Source organism: Rhincodon typus, chromosome 35 (genome assembly GCF_021869965.1).
Source record: "Rhincodon typus isolate 14 chromosome 35, sRhiTyp1.1, whole genome shotgun sequence".
In the NCBI taxonomy this organism is placed as follows: domain Eukaryota; kingdom Metazoa; phylum Chordata; class Chondrichthyes; order Orectolobiformes; family Rhincodontidae; genus Rhincodon; species Rhincodon typus.
Window position 1 is genome coordinate 15,333,194 of NC_063366.1, and position 20,182 is coordinate 15,353,375.

Genomic DNA, 20,182 nt, shown 5'->3' on the forward strand with positions numbered 1-20,182 from the left:
TGGCTGACAGATTTAAGCAGGAGTGTGAGAGGTTCTGCTCACTATAGGAGCTGGCTCTGTGCTATCTGGGTCAGTGTCATGTGCTATTCATATGTAAATAAATGGTGACTTGGTGATGGGATACCTGCCCTCTGTGATATTATTTCAGCCTTGATGCAAACAAGTCTTCAATGATTTGTCATTCACCCTATGACTTAAATGGCTTCACTTTGATATAAAGATAGGGTATTTTTACACTTCTCTTTGTTTCATTGTGGACTGAAGTGGGATAAAGGTCTGTTGAAAAAAAATTAAGGACTGTGGAAAGGATTACTGCATTTTTAAAAAGCAGTTTTCTGACACTCGTTGCTATTTGTTCAAGGAGTGAGGGAGTTTGAGTTGCAGGTGAACTGGAGCTGCTGATTGTGTACAAAATGAGATAGAACCAGCAACGAGGATCTCATTGAGATGGTAACCAATTGCCAATGACAATGGCCATCTGCCTCTCAATGTATACATGATTGGCTCCCAGGTTGTTGAACAGTTTGTGGGTGTGAATGTTTGACCGGATGCCATTGGACCTCCAGAATAGAAATGCAGTAAATTTCTCTGAAGTTGAAAAAAAAACACCAAAAGCCTGAAGAAAGCCAATTTATTTTCCGTTACCTTCTGCTGTAAGCTGTGGCTTTTAACCAATAAGTCAGAGACTTTATGAGTGTTAACCACTGCGTCTCAGGGGGAGGTGGTGGCATAGTTGCATTGTTATTGAATTCAATTAAGACTTTGGTATAAAAGGATTATGTAATGGCAGCCATGTAACCACTTTTGACTGTTGTAAGAGAAACCATCTGGTTTATTAATATTCCTTTGGGAAGCAAATTTGTCACACTCCCTGGTCTGGCCTACATGTAACTCCAGGCCCACAGCAAAATGGTTGAGTCTCAACTGCCCCCACTTCAGGATTGGTAACAAATGCTAGCCTTGCTAGCAATGCACACATCCCATGAACATTTTTTTTTTAAAAAGCTGACTTTCCAGTCTCCCCCTTTGACAAAACACTCTTGTGTGTCTGTCCCTATGATTATGTGGGGGCGAGTTTTGTCAAAGAGTTAGAGTTTTAACAGGCAGAGTTATATGCTGACTGTTCATAATTCTTCACTTGTAGCCAGCATTTATTTACTTGTAATAAGTAGTAATTCTTGTTAAGTAGAGAAACTTGGTCCATGCTTTCTGTTAACCTGGGTCTACAAGGCAGGTAAATTGAGAATTTTGCATACTTTCAGTTGAGGTAGCTCCTGATCAGAGTGGCATAAATTTGGCTGCAGTAACAGAATTAGCTTTCCTGCTCCAGCATTTAAGTGAGGTCATAAGTTCACACAATGATAGCTTTGAGAAGCAATTATCTCAAGGTGGCAGTGTCTACCTTGAACAAAGGATCTTGCAAATTAATATACAGGGAGTTCTACATCAACAGCAGCTGCAGGTCTGTAGGAGACAGTTTGATAAGAAATATCTAAGAACAGACAGCCTGAAATAGCAAGCATTAAAGGGAAAAGTAGGATCCCACAATAACAGACACAGATGTTAGGAAGGGGAGGTCGAACTCCTCTGATAATTAAAATCGAAACACATTCCCCAATCTGTTATGGCAGGAGTAGAGGTCCCCTTCTAATAATTAAACCCAAAACTCTCAGAGAAGCTCGCCTCATCTGGCCTAATCTATTAAACTGTTACAGAGACGGGGTGGTTAAATGAAAGAAAGTTCCTGATTGTCACTTTATAAGTAACAAGCAACAACTTATTTATTTAACCCCAACAGCGAACAAATTAACAGAACTACTAACAAACCGAACAATTCCCCTCTGACTCCTAGTTATTCCCTAACTGAAAAAAATTCTGCTGGTACGCTATTCCAATAAATACAAGTCCCATTTATATAATCCAAGCAGTAAGAAAAAAATGAATTAAAACTTAGTCGCTCAAAATTCACACAGAATATATCTTCTGGAATGCTTTGCCCTCTCTCCAGTCATTAACGCCTTTCTTTTGCTGTTCTCAAGTAATAAATGCCTTTCTCCTGCTGATTCTGCCGTCAGGGATGTTTTCCTTGTGAAGACTCTTAGCTAGAAGTGTCGTGGCATCTTTGATGGCTTTTTTAAGAGAGCTAAATGATTTTGTGTGAGAGCTAGGTTTATTTCTCAGATGGCGGTTCGCCCTCATCCCAACATTCAGAAAAAACCCTTATTATATATCTTGGATGACATCTCAATTTTCTTACAGTAGCATTGGTCTGAGGTTGTCAAAACCATCAGATTTAAATTCAATTGGCTTTCAATCGCTAAGTGCTTGGTTTAAATTAATTGGCTGATTCCAGCTGGTTGCCAAAACATCAAAACAAGCCTAAGGTTTCCAATCACACAGCCCATGGATACATGTTTCAATTTTTAGAACTGTCTGTAATCTGCAGCTGTTTACAGACCCGTTTTCTGTGTAAATCTCTAAGCTTAGAAAAGCACTCCATCTCTTCAAGGGACCACGCACTTCTTTTTACAAACAAATTCTAGCTTTCTGCCTTCCAATTCATGAGTATTCTACACAACTTTGTAACACAGATGATAAGGATGGGATTATGGTGTGTAAAAATCTAGGAGATCAGACAAGTTCATTGAGCTGCGCAAGCGATTGAGTTCTGGTGTTATCAATGAGAAAGATGATGCTTCATTAGGTAAAATGAGTTAGTCAGAGTAGGGGCAGTAATTTTTTTCCAAAAATACAGTGTGTGACTAGAATGAGTTACAATGCAGCTGCAAGATAGGGGGGAGTGTCTAACGGAGCCTCCAAGGTCGGTTGGGACTGAAACTGCTCATAACTCATTAGCTAAAGAATTCTAACAGTAGGTATAAGCATAAAACTTTACACATAACTAACTTTATAGTAGAACTAATATTATGAATCTTATTGCCATTAGTAAAAACTAACTTCCTCTTGTATCTCCTGTAGTTAGGACAGTGGGATAGAAAGATGAGTAACAGAATTTGATAGGGATAGCAATGAATAACATGAATAACAGGGATCGAGCAGCCCTTAGAGATAAGCAATTCTAGGAAATACCCAAAGGAATATAACCATTACCTTTGGAATGTGAATTAATGGGATGCATTGTAAGATCCCAAGGCCTGATGATTACAATGACTGGTAGACATCATGAAATAATGGGGAACCAAGTACTGTTCATAGGGGTGTCCATCTTTGATCAGGAGTTTTACAGGATTGGATGTGTAGATTAAGATGGAACAATGACAATGTTGCATGCAATTATAGTAACATGAAATGAATAAAAATGCTGTATCCCAGTGGGTAAATCAGAGTGTCATTGACCTCTCTTCCAAACTGAGCTATTAAGAGGGCGACTGGGGCCCACATAAAGATTCAGAATGGTCTCTTGCCTCTCCCGCACATGTGGTAAAGAGCTCGAATAAAGATTGATTCTGAACACAGAACTTGAGGCTGCTCTTTGAACTCTATGCCCAACAAGAATCTATCTCCCTCAGCCTTAAAAATATTCAATGACATTCCTCTGTCGTTCTCTGGGAAGAAAGTTCCACAGATCCACAAATCTCTGAGGGGAAGAAAATTCTTCTTCAATTGGAAAACCCCTTTTTTTAAAGTGTCTCCTAGTTGTAGAATCTCCCATTGGGGGAAGCACCCTTTCAGCAGTCACCCTTTCAAGTTCCCTCAGGGTGCTGCATGTTTCAGTAAGATCACCTCTACTTCTTCCAGACTGATTCCCGGGTTGGCAGGACTGACATATGAAGAAAGACTGGATCGACTGGGCTTGTACTCACTGGCATTTAGCAAAATGAGGGGAGAGTCTCATAGAAACACATAAAATCCTGATGGGACTGGACAGGCTAGATGCAGGAAGAATGTTCCCGATGTTGGGGAAATCCAGAACTAGGGGTCACAGTCTAAGAACAAGGGGTAAGCCATTCAGGACTGATATGAGGAAGAATTTGTTCACTCAGAAAGTTGTGAACCTGTGGAATTCTCTCACACAGAAAGCTATTGAGGCCACTATATCAGATATATTCAAGAGGGAGCTGGGCATGGCCCTTGTGGCTAAAGGGATCAAGGGGTATGGAGAGAAAGCGGGAGTGGGATACTGAAATTAAATGATCAGCAATGATCATGATGAATGGAGTAGGCTCAAAGGGCCGAATGGTCTATTCCTGCACCTATTTTCTGCGTATCTATGTTTCTAAACTCCAATGAATACAGTCCCATCTGTTTGTCCTTTACACATGGGATAACTCCCTTATCCAAGGAATCTACCAAGTGCATGTTCTCTGAACTGATTTTAGCACAATAAGGTATTTTCTTAAATAAAAAGGTCAATATTGTATTCGATACTTTAGATGGTATTTCATACAACTGTAGTGGAACATTCCTATTTTTATATTCCATTCCCCTTGGAATCATTTATAAGGTTGCATTTGCCTTCTGAATCTCTTGCGGTGACAACCGGTATACCATAAATCAGCTGAATATAAAGCAGAGGCTTTTTGACAGTAGCTTAATGGTGAACATCATAAAACTCATAACATAGCAAAAGAGAAAGTAGTAGTTGCAGCGAGCTGTGTGCCTCTTGGCAGACGGGTTGTCTGCAGCTCACACACTAATGTGGTATGCATCTGTCACTATTGGTGATTAAGTGTTTCTTACTGCTATTACAGAGTACAAGAGAATGACGTTGGAAATTAGAAACACTACAAATAGGCAAATGAACAGAGGCAGTGAAATACATAGACAGCTAGATGGACAAATATAGCAAAGTGAGAGACATAAACAGAAAGAAAGGTGGGGGTGAACAGTGGGAATGCAAATTAGCCAGAACTGCATTGGTTGTCACTTACAAGACACATGTTTCATTGTGGACATTACCTACCGCTATTTTAAAATAAGGATCCCACTATAAGCCAGAGAACACAGTCACCATCCAATCAGGGATGACAGGTTGACCATGAACACTGGAGGTCCAATGGCAGACCCTCCAAACCTCAGATTGACTGACCCACCAGCTGAGCTCTGTGATCAGTTGGTCTAAAGGCAGAGACAGGAAGGGAGAAGGTCAGAGCATGATCCTGGAGGGGTGTCTCTTCTCCCACCTACTTGCCCTGCTCTGCACTGTTCCTGTGGGCTGCCTACAATGCCAATTGGATATCCCTGTTGGTGTGGGAACCAGGTCTCAATTGGCCCCTGAAGCACATTGGTTTGCAGATGGCTGACTACCTGCAACTTGGCAACAGCCACCATCCAACCCTGACCTTCGACCCGGCCTCTTTGGAAATACCCGTGAACAGGATTGTAGTGCTACCACATTATGAGCCCAAACCACCTTCAAACTGGTCCCAACTTCAACTGAAAATTCAGCTCCAGATATTGCTATTGGAGTCAATGAGATCGAATATCGATTGGACAGAGTGTAGGTTGGATAACTGCCAACAGAGCCAATCATTTGCATCAAAGCAATAAAGGCTGGCCAAGGTGGACAGCAGCAGGCCCAGGCAGTGCCCACTGGCACAAGAGAGGCCTTTCAAGACCAATGGGCACTACAGAGGCTGCGGTGTATCATCACCCCGAATAGCAACATTTTGATAAGTCTTCATTCTAGTTCTGAATGTTTCTATTGACTATTTGATTTTGACTCTGTTATAGTGCCCCACCTGATTGATTTAATTTTTAAGAGAGTAGAATGGGGTAACTGATGCAATTCCATCTTTCCCAGCAACCCCAAGTTTTCCCCTCTGTACACAGAAGGGAGTAAAGCAGACATTTGTTAACCAGTGAGCAGTGTGAGTGATTCACCATTTTTACCAGTTAGGTTATTACAGGGACTGAAGATGGGAAAGAGTTTCTCGATGAATGTGTCAATGAAAGTGTACAGGTGAGACATGTTATCCGCATTGTAAAATGTCAGCTCTCCTCCCTCATAGTCCAGGTAAATGCCCAGCTTCCAAGGCTTCACTTTAACAGGAACGGTGGTACTTTCCACAGTTGATGCTCTGTAATCATTCTCATTAAACAAACTCACAACCCAGTATCCTTCTGTGGTTAAAGGTAGGAAGGCTCCCTTCCTCCTGGAAGACTCTCCACAGACACCTATAACCCACTGGACCTTGTTTCTGAGATCTACCTCCCAGTAGTGAATCCCTGACGTGAAACCCTGCGAGCTCAAAACATACAAGTATTCATCAAATCGTTCCGGTGGGTCAGGAAGATCTTCCTCTTCATCCTGCTCTTCATTGCTGTGCCCCACACTCCTCAGATCCTCGGAAATGACGAGTTGATTATTTGCCGTATTTGGGTCCAAGGTGAGAGACTCTGGAACTGGAAGAGAACCCAAATAGGAAGCTGTTACATAAGAGAAACATGACTGATTTAGGACACGCGTACAAGATGATGAGGGGTCCTCACCAGCTTCCTCGGCCCAGGAACCAGGGACCCTCAGGGACACGTATATGAAGAACTTCTTCACATTCCCTCAGCCCCATTTACGTGGTTCAGTTTATTTAAAATAGATATTTCATGACAGTTCAAATCCACATTGATTAGAATCAGTATGATCTCTGTCTTTCCAAACTCGGAGCCTAGTGTATTATATTCAAGCATTTTGACGAGTTCCAAGACTAACAGTTTTCCAAATTACGAGAACTTTCTGGTTTAAAAGGACAAGGCTGAAAGTAATGTTAATGGACTGAAAACGGCACCACCAATGGAGAACTACCAACTGAACATGGTTGGCAATTAGAAGATATGGTTGGGGAGATGAAACACGGACTGGGTGACCACCTGCCTGCCTTCTTACCATACAAATGACTCTGAGCTTCCAGTTGCCTGCCATTTCAACAGACCACCCTGTTCCCTGGCCAACATCTCTGTCTCAGTCTTGCTGCAGTGCTCCAGTGAAGTTCAGCGCAAGCTGGAATCACAGCGTCTCATTTTCTGCTTGGGGACACTACAGCCTGCTGGACTCGTTATTGATTCAATAATTTTAGGGCCTGAGCATCTTCTCCCATGTCTTTATCCCAACCCCCACATGCCAGGACTTGTCATCACATAGGCTACTACCATTGTTAGCCATTAATGGTCCTCATTGAGCACCTAGTGGTTCTCTCATTCCTTTGTCTGTCCTACCGTTTACTCCTCTCCCCTCCCTCCACCCCATCTTCAGCATAAATACCAACCTTTTCCTCGCTACAATCAGTTCTGAAGTAAGGCCACTGGACCTGAAACAACTCTGCTTTCCCTCCAGAGATGCTGAGTCTTTCCAACAATTTGTTTTTGTTTGACAAGGTATGGTTGAATGGGATTGAAGAGTCAGCAGCCCAATTTCCATCTATTAGCAATTGAGAGGCTGGAAAAGTGTCAACAATTCCACATGGAAACCATGGGGCCAAATAATCTCTCAGATCTATCACATTGCCGCCTTGCTTTCAAAGGATATTTTAGGATGCTCTGAGACCTGTTTAGCGAAAGGCAAGTGGCAATGCATTTGAACTGGACCTTCTCACTTGTATTGATTCATATTAAGGCTAACTAACAAGGCATTTCTTCTAATCATCAGCCATATTCAGTTCAAAGGTCCCTTGCCTTTGAGAAAGAATGTTTTATCCCTTCAATGTGGTAGTGTTTCGGCGCAGTGTGGTGGTCTCCCAGCCCGATATGGCGGTCTTTTGGCCGGGCATGGGCTCCACCAGGACTTCCAGCCTCAAGGTGATTCCAGAGCGATCTCCCAGCCTCGAGAGCCTTGAGGTGAAGCCTAGCACAGTCTGGAGTCAAGGCTTGGTGTGGATGGGAGGCTACGTGCCAGAATGAACTGGTTTGGAAGGACTGTTGTTCTGAACTGTTTATTTCTCTACTTTCTAATTTTTTCCTATGATCTGTAATGCTGGACTTTTTATTTCTTTATTTTTCCAATTGTTCTTTTCTTCCCTAAAAACTTATATTGAAGAATCTGTATCTAGGTACCATGTACCAAAGTAGGTGCCGCAAAAAGTGACTTGTAAATTTTTCACTGCACCCGTTTCAGTATATGTGACAATAAAGCTAATTCAATTCAATATGTGCATACACCATGAACATCCTCTCCTATGTACATTATATGCAAGATTTTAGCTGCCAAACCTGACTCAGCATTGCCACCACTGAGTTCAGAAGTCATGGGTGCAGGTCCCACTGTACAGACTTGTGCATTAAGTCTAATCTCAATTCTGCCAACAGGGCAAGACTGAGGAAGTGCTGCCCCATTACTGCTGCTGTTTTCCAAAACATTAACAGTGCTATATTTTCTGCCTTGCCCTTATGGTTTTTAATTTGGAAAAATGTGATTTTAGATGCTGGCTCCTCATCGGTAGCATAAAGCCTAGCTAAGTGCACAGAGATCCATTAGCCCCAGCAATGTGAGGAGGCAAATTCATGGGTCTTAAACTTCCTGTAGACTTCCCAAGGTTCTAACATAGGCACCAGTGCTACCCATACAGACAAGAAACATGGATAACAGGCCTAACAAACTAATTTTCTTCTCGTTGGCTGGGTTGAGAAATCAGGTAGATAGCACAGAGCCAAGAATATTTACTAAAATAAAACAAAGAGCTACAGGTGCTGGAGATCTGAAACAATCCTGTTCTACCAGACTGTATTCGCTGCTCACAATGCGGTCTCCCCTACTCTGGGGAGACAAAATGCAGACTGGGTGATGGTTTTGCATAACACCTACATTTTGTCTCTAAAAATGACCCCGAGTTTCTAGTTGCCCTGCTGCTTCAACAAATCACCGTGCTGCCTGGCCAACATTTCTGTCTCAGGCCTACTGCTGTGCTCAGTGAGGTTCAGCTCAAGTTGGAGGAACATCACCTCATCTTCCACCTGGGGACCCTGCAGCCTCCAGGATTCAAGATCGAGTTCAATAATTTTAGATCTTGAATACTTCCTTCTCTGTGCTTTGCCTATCCTGACACCCAGGTCCTGTAATCTGCACAACCAACCTATTTTTACCTATTTATTGTCCTATTGTCGACTATTTAGCCATTCTTCTTCCTTGGCTTACCATCAACAATCCCTTTCTCTGTCTACCCTTTAGTGTCTCTCTCTCTCTTTCTGTCTCTGTCTCCCTCTCCCTCTCCCTCTCCCTCTCCCTCTCCCTCTCCCTCTCTCTCTCTCTGGTCTACATGCCCAGCCATCCACTCACGGCACGGTGGCTCCGTGGTTAGCACTGCTGCCTCACAGCACCAGGGACCTGGGTTCGGTTCCAGCCTCGGGTGACTGTCTGTGTGGAATTTGCACGTTTTCCAGGTGTCTACATGGGTTTCCTCCGGGTGCTCCGGTTTCCTCCCACACTCCAAAGATGTGCAGGTTAGGTGGATTGGCCATGCTAAATTGCCTGTAGTGTTCAGGGATGTGTAGATTAGGTGGGTTATAGGGGGATGGGTCTGGGTGGGATGCTCTGAGGTTTGGTGTGGACTTGTTGGGCCGAAAGACCTATTTCCACACTGTAGGGATTCTATCTCCCCACTGCCACCCAGTGGTCATCAGCATAAATACCACTGTTTTCTTGCTTCTATCAGTTCTGAAGAAGTCACTAAACTCAAATTATTTTCTCTGCTTTCTCTCCACAATGCTGCAGACCTGCTAATTTTCTCCAGCAATTTCCAGCAATCGGGGGAATGATTACCAAGCGGTATTGTCACTAGACTATTAATCCAGAGACCCAGGTAATGTTCTGGGGGCATGGGTTCAAATCCTGCCATGACAGATGGTGGAAACTGAATTCAAAAAAATCAAAAATCTGGAATTAAGAGTCGAATGATGACACATTTCAATTGTTAGGGAGAAAAATCCATCTGGTTCTCTAATGTCATTTAGGGTAGGAAACTGCCTTCTTTACTTTGTCTGGCCTACACATGACCCACAACAATGTGGTTGACTCTTAACAATTAGGAATGGACAATAAATGACGGCCTGGCCAGTGATACCCACATTTAATGCTGTCATTGGCTAGACCAGCATTTATTACTCATCCCTAATTAGGAAGGAAACTTATAGTTTTTGCCAAGAATATTCACGGAGCAGCGTGAATAATTTATATTTGTTCATTCACGGGATGCAGGCATCTCTGGCTAGGTCAGCATTTATTGCCCATCCCTAATTGCCCAGGGGACAATTAAGGGTCAACCACATTGCTGGGGGCCTGGAGTCACATGTAGCCCAGCCCAGCCAATGTTAGGATGGCAGATTTCCTTCCCTAAAGAATATTAGTGAACCAGATGGGTTTTTAATGACAATCAAAATAGTTACATGGTCACCATTTTTATTTCAGTACTTAGATATTTATTATTTCACCAAATGAAGGCTTTTCCCACAAAATGTGAAAACAGTTGCTGCACGACGCAAAGTACGCGGAGCAGATTTTCAACTTGCCACATGTGGCATCAGATGGCGCCTCAGGCCAGCCACCCATCACAGAAACTGCCCGATCATCACTCCTGCTGAATTCAATGGAAGGGCGACTATTCAACCCCATTTCCCGCGAGCGGTTGAGCAAAGTGACGGGGATGCCGGAAGAGGTCACTCTGACTCTTACCTGGCTCGATTATTCTCCTCATTCCCTTCCAAACTCTGAAAAATTGGAAGGGCTCGCCGAAGATTTCCATGGTCATTTCAACATCCGTCTCTTCTGGCAGCTCGGCTCGGTCTTCATATCTGGGGAAAATAGTTTAATTTGCATGAGCAGCAACAGCAACAACAAAAGCAAAGGATAAGTGCACACAATAAGAAGGAACATACCTGGCGAGAAAGCCCTTAACATCCTAAATAAAGAGAAAAAAAACAGAACAGGAATGAATGTCAAAACAAGCTTAATTCCAAAACCAAGCAAGCTCTTTCTTTCGCTTTAGTTACTACCTTGAGAAACTCTGCAGCGTCAGTTACTTTTAGTTGTGTTTGTAACTCTGAGATGAGCTGCTCATTGGTCGAGACTCTATCGTTAAGCGCTCCAACGTACTCTTCCAATCTCTTTAACATATTGTCCGCCTCTTGTCTCAGTTCGATTCTCATGATCTCTTCTTGCTCATTCAAGAAGTTGTGCATCTTCTCAAACTCTTTTTGAATTGTGTCCATCAGCTGGTCTGATTGTACCTGTAGCAGAGAAAACACCAGGCCTAGTTAACATTCAGGAAGAATGCAGTGGAAAGGGTCCTCACCTTGTGATCGGGAATTCACTGTCTCCAGGTTAGTGGAAGCTGCTTAAACAGCAACTTTTCAATGTATATCGATTTATGGTTGACAAGGGAAAGGATTCCAGGACCATGGGAAAACAGCCGGGGAGTAGGCCTAACTATGTGGCTCTTTTAAAGAGCTGGCACAGACATTATGGTCTGAATGGTCTCTGCTGTACTGTTTGAGAGGATAAAAACAGGGTTGTGTAACACCCAGGTTTCAGGCTGGAATGTGCATACAGGAAGTATTTGCACATTTCCAGGAACAAGTTCAAGAATTTGATCAGCTGCGCAATATGTAGATAAGTGAATGCTGTCAGGGTCTCTAAGAAGGAACAATAAATATTGCCTTGCTAACTTTTCCCAGAGCCTATACATAGCCGTGTCTCAAAGTGTAAGGGATAAAAGTCCTTAAAAAAATCCTTAATATCAGTTCAGAGGCTTGGACACAGTCAAATGCTTGGGGCGGTCACAGTCCAGGGAATGGGCTCCAGACAGTCTTGTAGGACTACAGCATGGGGTCAGTGGTAAATTAGTAAATTAATTTAAAGAAAGATTCAAACGATCAAAGGTCTAAAATGTTACATCTGATTGCCTCTGCACAGATGCTACCAGACTTATTATTTTTAGCATTTTCTGTTTATGTTTCAGATTTTCAGCCAATATTTTATCTTTTCAAACCCTTTTACAGCATAGAACATAGAACAGTACAGCACAGTACAGGCCCTTCGGCCCACGATATTGTGCCAACCTATTATCCTACTAAGATCAAACTACCCTGCATAGCCTACATTATACTATCATCCACTGCAGCGGTTCAAGAAGGCAGCTCGCCACCACCTTCTCAAGGGATGGGCAAGAAATGCTGGCCAGCCAGCGACGCCCACATCCCACCCGTAAGGCAGAAATTCAAGGAGCTAGGGTGGAAGCTTAGAGCTAGAACAAACAGAGTTGTTATCTCTGGTTTGTTACCCGTGCCACATGCTAGCGAGGCGAGGAATAGGGAGAGAGGGCAGTTGAACACATGGCTACAGGGATGGTGCAGGAGGGAGGGATTCAGATACCTGGTTAATTGGGGCTCATTCTAGGGTAGGTGGGACCTCTACAAACGGGATGGTCTACACTTGAACCAGAGGGGTACCAATATCCTGGGGGGGAAATTTGCTAATGCTCTTCAGGAGGGTTTAAACTAATTCAACAGGGGGATGGGAACCTGAATTGTAGCTCCAGTGTACAGGAGGTTGAGAGTAGTGAGGTCATAAATAAGGTTTCAAGGTCGCAGGAGTGTACCGGCAGGCAGGAAGGTGGTTTGAAGTGTGTCTACTTCAATGCCAGGAGCATCTGGAATAAGGTGGGTGAACTTGCAGCATGGGTTGGTACCTGGAACTTCGATGTTGTGGCCATTTCGGAGACATGGATAGAGCAGGGACAGGAATGGTTGTTGCAGGTTCCAGAGTTTAGATGTTTCAGTAAGATCAGGGAAGGTGGTAAAAGAGGGGGAGGTGTGGCATTGTTAGTCAAGGACAGTATTACGGTAGCAGAAAGGACGTTTGATGACGACTCATCTACTGAGGTAGTATGGGCTGAGGTTAGAACCAGGAAAGGCGAGGTCACCCTGTTGGAGTTTTCTATAGGCCTCCGAAAAGTTCCAGAGATGACGAGGAAAAGATTGCAAAGATGATTCTGGATAGTAGCGAAAGTAACAGAGTAGTTGTTATGGGGGACTTTAACTTTCCAAATATTGACTGGAAACGCTATAGTTCAAGTACTTTAGATGGGTCAGTTTTTGTCCAATGTGTGCAGGAGGGTTTCCTGACACAGTATGTAGATAGGCCAACAAGAGGCGAGGCCACATTGGATTTGGTACTGGGTAATGAACCAGGCCAGGTGTTAGATTTGGAGGTAGGTGAGCACTTTGGTGATAGTGACCACAATTCGGTTACGTTTACTTTAGCGATGGAAAGGGATAGGTATATACCGCAGGGCAAGAGTTATAGCTGGGGGAAAGGCAATTATGAGGCGATTAGGCAAGATTTAGGGTGCACAGGAAGGAGAAGGAAACTGCAGGGGCTGGGCACAATTGAAATGTGGAGCTTGTTCAAGGAACAGCTACTGCGTGTCCTTGAGAAGTATGTACCTGTCAGGCAGGGAGGAAGTGGTCGAGCGAGGGAACCATGGTTTACTAAAGAAGTTGAATCTCTTGTCAAGAGGAAGAAGGAGGCTTATGTAGAGATGAGGCGTGAAGGCTCAGTTAGGGCGCTTGAGAGTTACAAGTTAGCCAGGAAGGGCCTAAAGAGAGAGCTAAGAAGAGCCAGGAGGGGATATGAGAAGTCTTTAGCAGGTAAGGTCAAGGAAAACCCTAAAGCTTTCTATAGGTATGTCAGGAATAAAAGAATGACTAGGGTAAGATTGGGGCCAGTCAAGGACAGTAGTGGGAAGTTGTGCGTGGAGTCCGAAGAGATAGGAGAGTGCTAAATGAATATTTTTCGTCAGTATTCACACAGGAAAAAGACAATGTAGTCGAGGAGAATACTGAGATACAGTCTATTAGACTAGATGGGATTGAGGTTCATAAGGAGCAGGTGTTAGCAATTCTGGAAGGTGTGAAAATAGATAAGTCCCCTGGGCCGGATGGGATTTATCCTAGGATTCTCTGGGAAGCTAGAGAGGAGATTGCAGAGCCTTTGGCTTTGATCTTTATGTCGTCATTGTCTTCAGGAATAGTGCCAGAAGACTGGAGACTAGCAAATGTTGTCCCCTTGTTCAAGAAGGGGAGTAGAGACAACCCTGGTAATTATAGACCAGTGAGCCTTACTTCGGTTGTGGGTAAAGTGTTGGAAAGGATTATAAGAGATAGGATTTATAATCATCTAGAAAGGAATAATTTGATTAGGGATAGTCAACACGGTTTTGTGAAGGGTAGGTCGTGCTTCACAAACCTTATTGAGTTCTTTGAGAAGGTGACCAAACAGGTGGATGAGGGTAAAGCGGTTGATGTGGTGTATACGGATTTCAGTAAAGTGTTTGATAAGGTTCCCCATGGTAGGCTATTGCAGAAAATACGGAGGCATGGGATTGAGGGTGATTTAGCGGTTTGGATCAGAAATTGGCTAGCTGTAAGAAGACAGAGGGTGGTGGTTGATGGGAAATGTTCATCCTGGAGTTCAGTTACTAGTGGTGTACCTCAAGGATCTGTTTTGGGGCCACTGCTGCTTGTCATTTTTATAAATGACCTGGATGAGGGCGTAGAAGGATGGGTTAGTAAATTTGCGGATGACACCAAAGTCGGTGGAGTTGTGGATAGTGCGGAAGGATGTTGCAGGTTACCGAGGGACATAGATAAGCTGCAGAGCTGGGCTGAGAGGTGGCAAACGGAGTTTAATGCGGAAAAGTATGAGGTGATTCACTTTGGAAGGAGTAACAGGAATACAGAGTACTGGGCTAATGGTAAGATTCTTGGTAGTGTGGATGAGCAGAGAGATCTCGGTGTCCATGTGCATAGATCACTGAAAGTTGCCACCCAGGTTGATAGCGTTGTTAAGAAGGCGTACAGTATGTTAGGTTTTATTGGTAGAGGGATTGAGTTTCGGAGCCATGAGGTCATGTTGCAGCTGTACAAAACTCTGGTGCGGCCGCACTTGGAGTATTGCGTACAGTTCTGGTCACCGCATTATAGGAAGGATGTGGAATCATTGGAAAGGGTGCAGAGGAGATTTACCAGGATGTTGCCTGGTATGCAGGGAAGGTCTTATGAGGAAAGGCTGAGGGTCTTGAGGCTGTTTTCGTTAGAGAGAAGGTTAAGAGGTGACTTGATAGAGACATACAAGATGATCAGAGGATTAGATAGGGTGGACAGTGGGAGCCTTTTTCCTCGGATGGTGATGGCTAGCACGAGGGGACATAGCTTTAAATTGAGGGGTGATAGATATAGGACAGATGTTCTTTACTCAGAGAGTAGTAAGGGCGTGGAATGCCCTGCCTGCAAAAGTAGTAGACTCGCCAACTTTAAGGGCATTTAAATGGTCATTGGATAAACATATGGATGATAATGGAATAGTTTAGGTTAGATGGGCTTCAGATTGGTTTCACAGGTCGGTGCAACATCGAGGGCCGAAGGGCCTGTACTGCGCTGCAATGTTCTATGTTCTATGTTCTATGAATAGAAAACAAATCCACGTGCCTATACAAGAGTCACTTAAACGTTTCTAATGTATCTGACTCCACTACCACTGCTGGTAGTGCATTCTACGCACCCACCACTCTCTGTGTAAAGAACCTACCTCTGACATCTCCCCTATACCTTCCTCCAATCACCTTAAAATTATGCCCCTCTCGTAATCGTCATTTCCGTCCTGGGAAAAAGTCTCTGGGTATCTACTCCATGTATGCCTCTCATCATCTTGTACACCTCTATCAAATCACCTCTCATTCTTTTTCGCTCCAATGAAAAAAGCTCCAGCTGCCTCAACCTTTCCACATAAGACCTGCCCTCCAGTCCAGGCAGCATCCTGGTAAATCTCCTCTGCACCTTGTCTAAAGCTTCTACATCTTTCCTGTAATGAGGTGACCAGAACTTAACACAATATTGGAACAGGTGAACCTATACTGGGAAACAGGAGTCGTTCAAGGAGGGGAATGACCAGAAGGTTGACTGGAGTAGGGATGGGAGAGGTAGAACAGAAGTGGAGCCCTCATGACAAAGAGGATTGGAGCCTGCGAAGGTGCCTGGTCCTGAATGGAGGGGGTAGGAGAGGAAATAATGCCATTGCTCATGCAGTGGAGAGAATTGTAGCCTTCCTGGATAGGGATCGGGAATAATCAGAGTCTAAAACTAGAACAGAAATTGTCTCACTGGGGCATGGTGGGTTGGGGGTGTGGAGGGAGGTGGGGAAGAGGTCAGGATCTGGTGGGTGTAGGAGTTATGGGGGCCTGATGAGAGAGGGAAGTCAGGAACTGGTGGGGAGAACTACTGGAGAAGCTTCTGGCTATGGAATTTCCTCAGGCAGGTATCTGGAAGCACTTAAATGCCTGAATCAATCACCTTGTCTTGACAAAGCTGCTACGGTTCCCAAATCTAGGCTGGTTTGGTCAGTAGAAGCAAAAGCCCAAAAACAGAAATACCCATCCTCATTACCATATTTCGAATTTCAAACTGTTTTTCTGAATCAAGTTGGTTACCCAACTAACTTTCAATTTCAGTTAAAGCTGAAAGTGGACAGGTTGGGGGTAGATTTAAGTCAAAAATGTTTTCTGAAATGTGACACCCCCACCCCCCAACTCAACCAAACCTGCCTGTTTGCTTTCAATGTCCTGGATTACATGTCCAAGTAGATTCAATATCCCAAGCATAACTAGAGATGGACAAAAATTTCCCAGTCTTGCCATATTTCAAGAATGACTTTTTAAAAAGTTAACAGTGGAATTATTCTATTTTTACCTTTAGTTGTTCCATTTTTGCCTCTTGTCTCTCTTTATTTTCAGTTACGTTCTTAACTTCACAATCCAACCAATCCAAATATGTTTGGAGTTCTTCCTGAAACATTTAATACCTTTTAGTAATATGAATGAATGAGAGTTCCAGTGAAACTGCGTGTAATTCATGAAATAAACAGACTTCGTCACATAAGTCAATGGTGTCTCTGAAATGCCTTTGAGTTGGGGTCTAAACTTTGTTCAGGAAGCATTGATGCCTCTTAGACTATTTCAGCAACACAATAAACATATATATGGCCACAGACACTGGGGTACCTCATAAATATAACCAGATACAAGGACACTTTACACACGAGTGTTATCTCATATGCATAGCGAGGCACAGAAACACTCGATTTACATAGGTGGAGTCTAGACAGTAGAATGCCCAATATGTACGGCTGGACATTAGAAAACCAAATGCATATATTTAGATGCTGGAATATGGCTACAGAAAGAAAACAATCCATGTCTAGCTCGAATCTGAAATACTCTGTATACAAAGCTAGACACCCGAATATTCCACATACAGTACGTAGCTAATCACTGGTGTACTCTATTTGTGTGGCTAAAGCTGGGAGTACCTCAGATGTAAGGCTCAACGCTGGTAAATCCCTTGTACAAGGCTAAACACTTGGATGGCCTATAAAAATGCTGATACTGGGTTCTCCTTAATATATCACTCAACACTGAGTTACCCAAATGCAAACATAGATATTGAAATAACTCACATCCATGGCTAAACAATTTATATATAAATAGAAATGACTATAATCAATGAGATAATTGCTGATCTTGATACTTACCTTTATGCCTTAACCTGTAATACATTTGGTGAATGAGAATCTATAAATCACAGTTTTAACTTTAACACTTGATAGAGCATCAATTTTCATTTGCAAAACGCAGGACCTAAACTTCTACTGCCCTTTCTGTTCCTATTTTCACTTCTGAAAGGTCTGTTGTAACGTTTAGACAATGGCCTCTAAACCCAGTCTGTACAAGAAACAAAAGTATCTTGAAATCTACTCCTTTCAATAACTTGGAAACTCCAATCCTTCTCACCTCTCCTTCTTTCTCCTCAACTATCTCTCCCCTACACTTCGCATCTATTGTTTTTCCTCTTTTACCCTTCACTTTCCTCGTTATATTTCTTCCCTTCTCCCTACTTCAGCTGTAACTCCTCTTCTGTCCCCCTTTCCCATCAATTCAGTGAACAAACTCTCCCATTTAAACCACACACCCCACCCCCCTCCCCAACCCTGTCTTCCCCATCATGATCCCAATGTCAGTTGAACAGTGACTGTCTACCTTGTTTCTCTGGGCAGCTTCTTTTAAAATAGTCACATCATGCATTTTATGGTCTGAATTCCAGCAGTCCACACAGATCATTTCCTTCTCCACTTCACAGAACAGTTTCAGCTTCTCCTCATGTTCCTTACAGTAAGCCCCTTCCTCTTGCTCTGTAACCTTTGCCTTCAGCTCTCTGAACTTCTCCACAATGCTGGCCAGGGTCCGGGCTGGCCTGATGTTCCTCTGACTGAAGACCTGCCGACACTCAGGGCAGGAAACATCTCCTATTACCTTCTCCCAGCTCTGGGAGATGCACGACCTACAGTAATGATGCTCACATTCCAGAAATACTGGGTCGGTGAACATCTCCAGGCAGATGGAGCAGGTCAGTTCATTGGTGAGATCGCACATCTCTTTTCTGGTTGCCATTTTACAGCTTGTTCTTCATCTGCCTTTTCTGAACTTTCAGTTCTGAATCATAAACACAGTCACACCCCTTTCTTAAACACCACATGATTCAAGATCGAGAACACATTAATGTTTCTCCTCTGAATCACCAACATTGAACTATTTGGCAATGTGTCAAGTTTAGATGGGAAGTATAACCCAAAACGTGTTTTACTAAATGCACATTGGGATAATTATGGAAATATATTTGAAACAATAAGTGAGTTAATAGAAATTGTTACCTCTTCACCATCTTCCAAAGGCTTCTCAAAACTTACCTATTTTACCATAGTTACCGGCATCTGTCCTAATACCTCTTTTTTGGCTCCATGTCAAATTTTGTTTGAAATCTCCATTGTGAGAAATCTTGGACATTTTAATAAGTTAAAGCTGTTGTTGTTCTTTGAGACTGTCCAAGAGAAACAGGCATGGATTCAAGTGGAAATTTGTTCAACTCCTTCTGCCATTTAATCACTTCTGCCCTTCACTCCATCTCGCTTTTAAATGTTTTTATTGGCTCCATATAGATATTTCCAATCAACCTGTTCAAATCAAACTGATTTCTTACAATTCTGTTTTGTTAAGTGGCAAAATTGGAGATGCAGCGTCTGGAAGGTCTTCTGAGTTTGAGTTTGGAGTAAGGGTGGCATGGTGGCTCAGTGGTTAGCACTGCTGCCTCACGATGCCAGGAACCCAGGTTCGATTCCACCCTTGGGTGACTGTATGGAGTTTACACATTCTCCCCGTGTCGGTTTCCTCCAAAGATGTGCAGGCTAGGTAGATTGCCCATAGTGTTCAGGGATGTGTAGATTAGGTAGGTCATAGGGGGATGCATCTAGGTGGGATGCTCTGAGGGTCGGGTTGGACTTGTTGGATCAAGGGGCCTGTTTCCGCACTGTAGGGATTCTATTCTATCATAATGTACAAACAATGCCAAGTGTCAATTCCACAGAAGAGCTGCAGATAGATATGTCCATTCAAGAAAATGCTCTTTACAGAATGATTCAATTAGGAACTATATTAAGTTTGAGAAAGAATTTGTCAAAGTCTCCTGACCCTTGGCAGCTATCTTAGCAACCTTGTTAGTATCCATTTTAAAGACTATAATGCAGTTCTAGAAACTCCCATGCCAATCAGTCCGTACTTGAAGTTCTTTTAAATTTGTTCATGGATTGGAGTTTCTGGCTGGGCCAACATCTATTACCCATCCCTAATTGCTGAGAGGGCAGTTAAGAGTCAACGACATTGTTGTTGTTCTGGAGCACATGTAGGCCAACGGACATTCTTCTCTGAAAGACATCAGTCAACCAGATGGATTTCTATGACAATCATTAGGCAAGTATCTTATTCCAAATTTGTACAAAATCCAAATTTCACCATCTGCCATGGTGGATTTGAATGCATGTTCGGAATGCTTGGCTGAGGTTTTGGATTGCTAGCCTAGTGGCATTAAAGGTAAGGTAAGCCATAGTCTTACCAGACCATAGGACTGCTCTCCCATCAGAGAGATGACCGGCATTGGCTTAACCTGAGGGTCACCACACCTCAGGCAAGGGGAAAAGGTCGGCGGTTGGGAGCGCTACTGCAGCGCCTTTGGAGGTCGGGAGCGGTACTGCAGGCGCCGTTGGCGGTCGGGAGCGGTACTGCAGCGCCTTTGGCGCTTGGGAGCGGTACTGCAGGCGCCGTTGGCGGTTGGGGTCTTATTGGGGGGGGGGGGG

General features: G+C 43.4%; 1 protein-coding gene across 1 annotated transcript; it reads right to left on the minus strand.

Annotated features, from left to right (window-relative positions):
• Positions 1-642: 642 nt before the first annotated feature.
• LOC109931098 (E3 ubiquitin-protein ligase TRIM39-like) lies at positions 643-18,469 on the minus strand. The gene is made up of 6 exons (XM_020530428.2): positions 18,036-18,469; positions 16,690-16,785; positions 10,939-11,172; positions 10,822-10,844; positions 10,619-10,737; positions 643-6,366 (listed from the first exon to the last, which is right to left on the minus strand). The coding sequence occupies exons 1-6, from the start codon at positions 18,444-18,446 to the stop codon at positions 5,816-5,818; spliced, it is 1,434 nt and encodes a 477-aa protein (XP_020386017.2). The 5' UTR covers positions 18,447-18,469; the 3' UTR covers positions 643-5,815.
• Between the last annotated feature and the right edge of the window lie 1,713 nt (positions 18,470-20,182).

Bases quoted from the DNA above. Each gene is read 5' to 3' on its own strand.
- LOC109931098 (XM_020530428.2), bottom strand. From the start codon at position 18,446: ATGGCAACCAGAAAAGAGATGTGCGATCTCACCAATGAACTGACCTGC. The intron at 10,845-10,938 runs GTAGTAACTAAA...CTCTTTATTTAG, and splicing joins ACGCTGCAGAGTTTCTCAAG to GATGTTAAGGGCTTTCTCGC. The intron at 6,367-10,618 runs GTAAGAGTCAGA...GTTCTCTTCCAG, and splicing joins GAGGAGAATAATCGAGCCAG to TTCCAGAGTCTCTCACCTTG.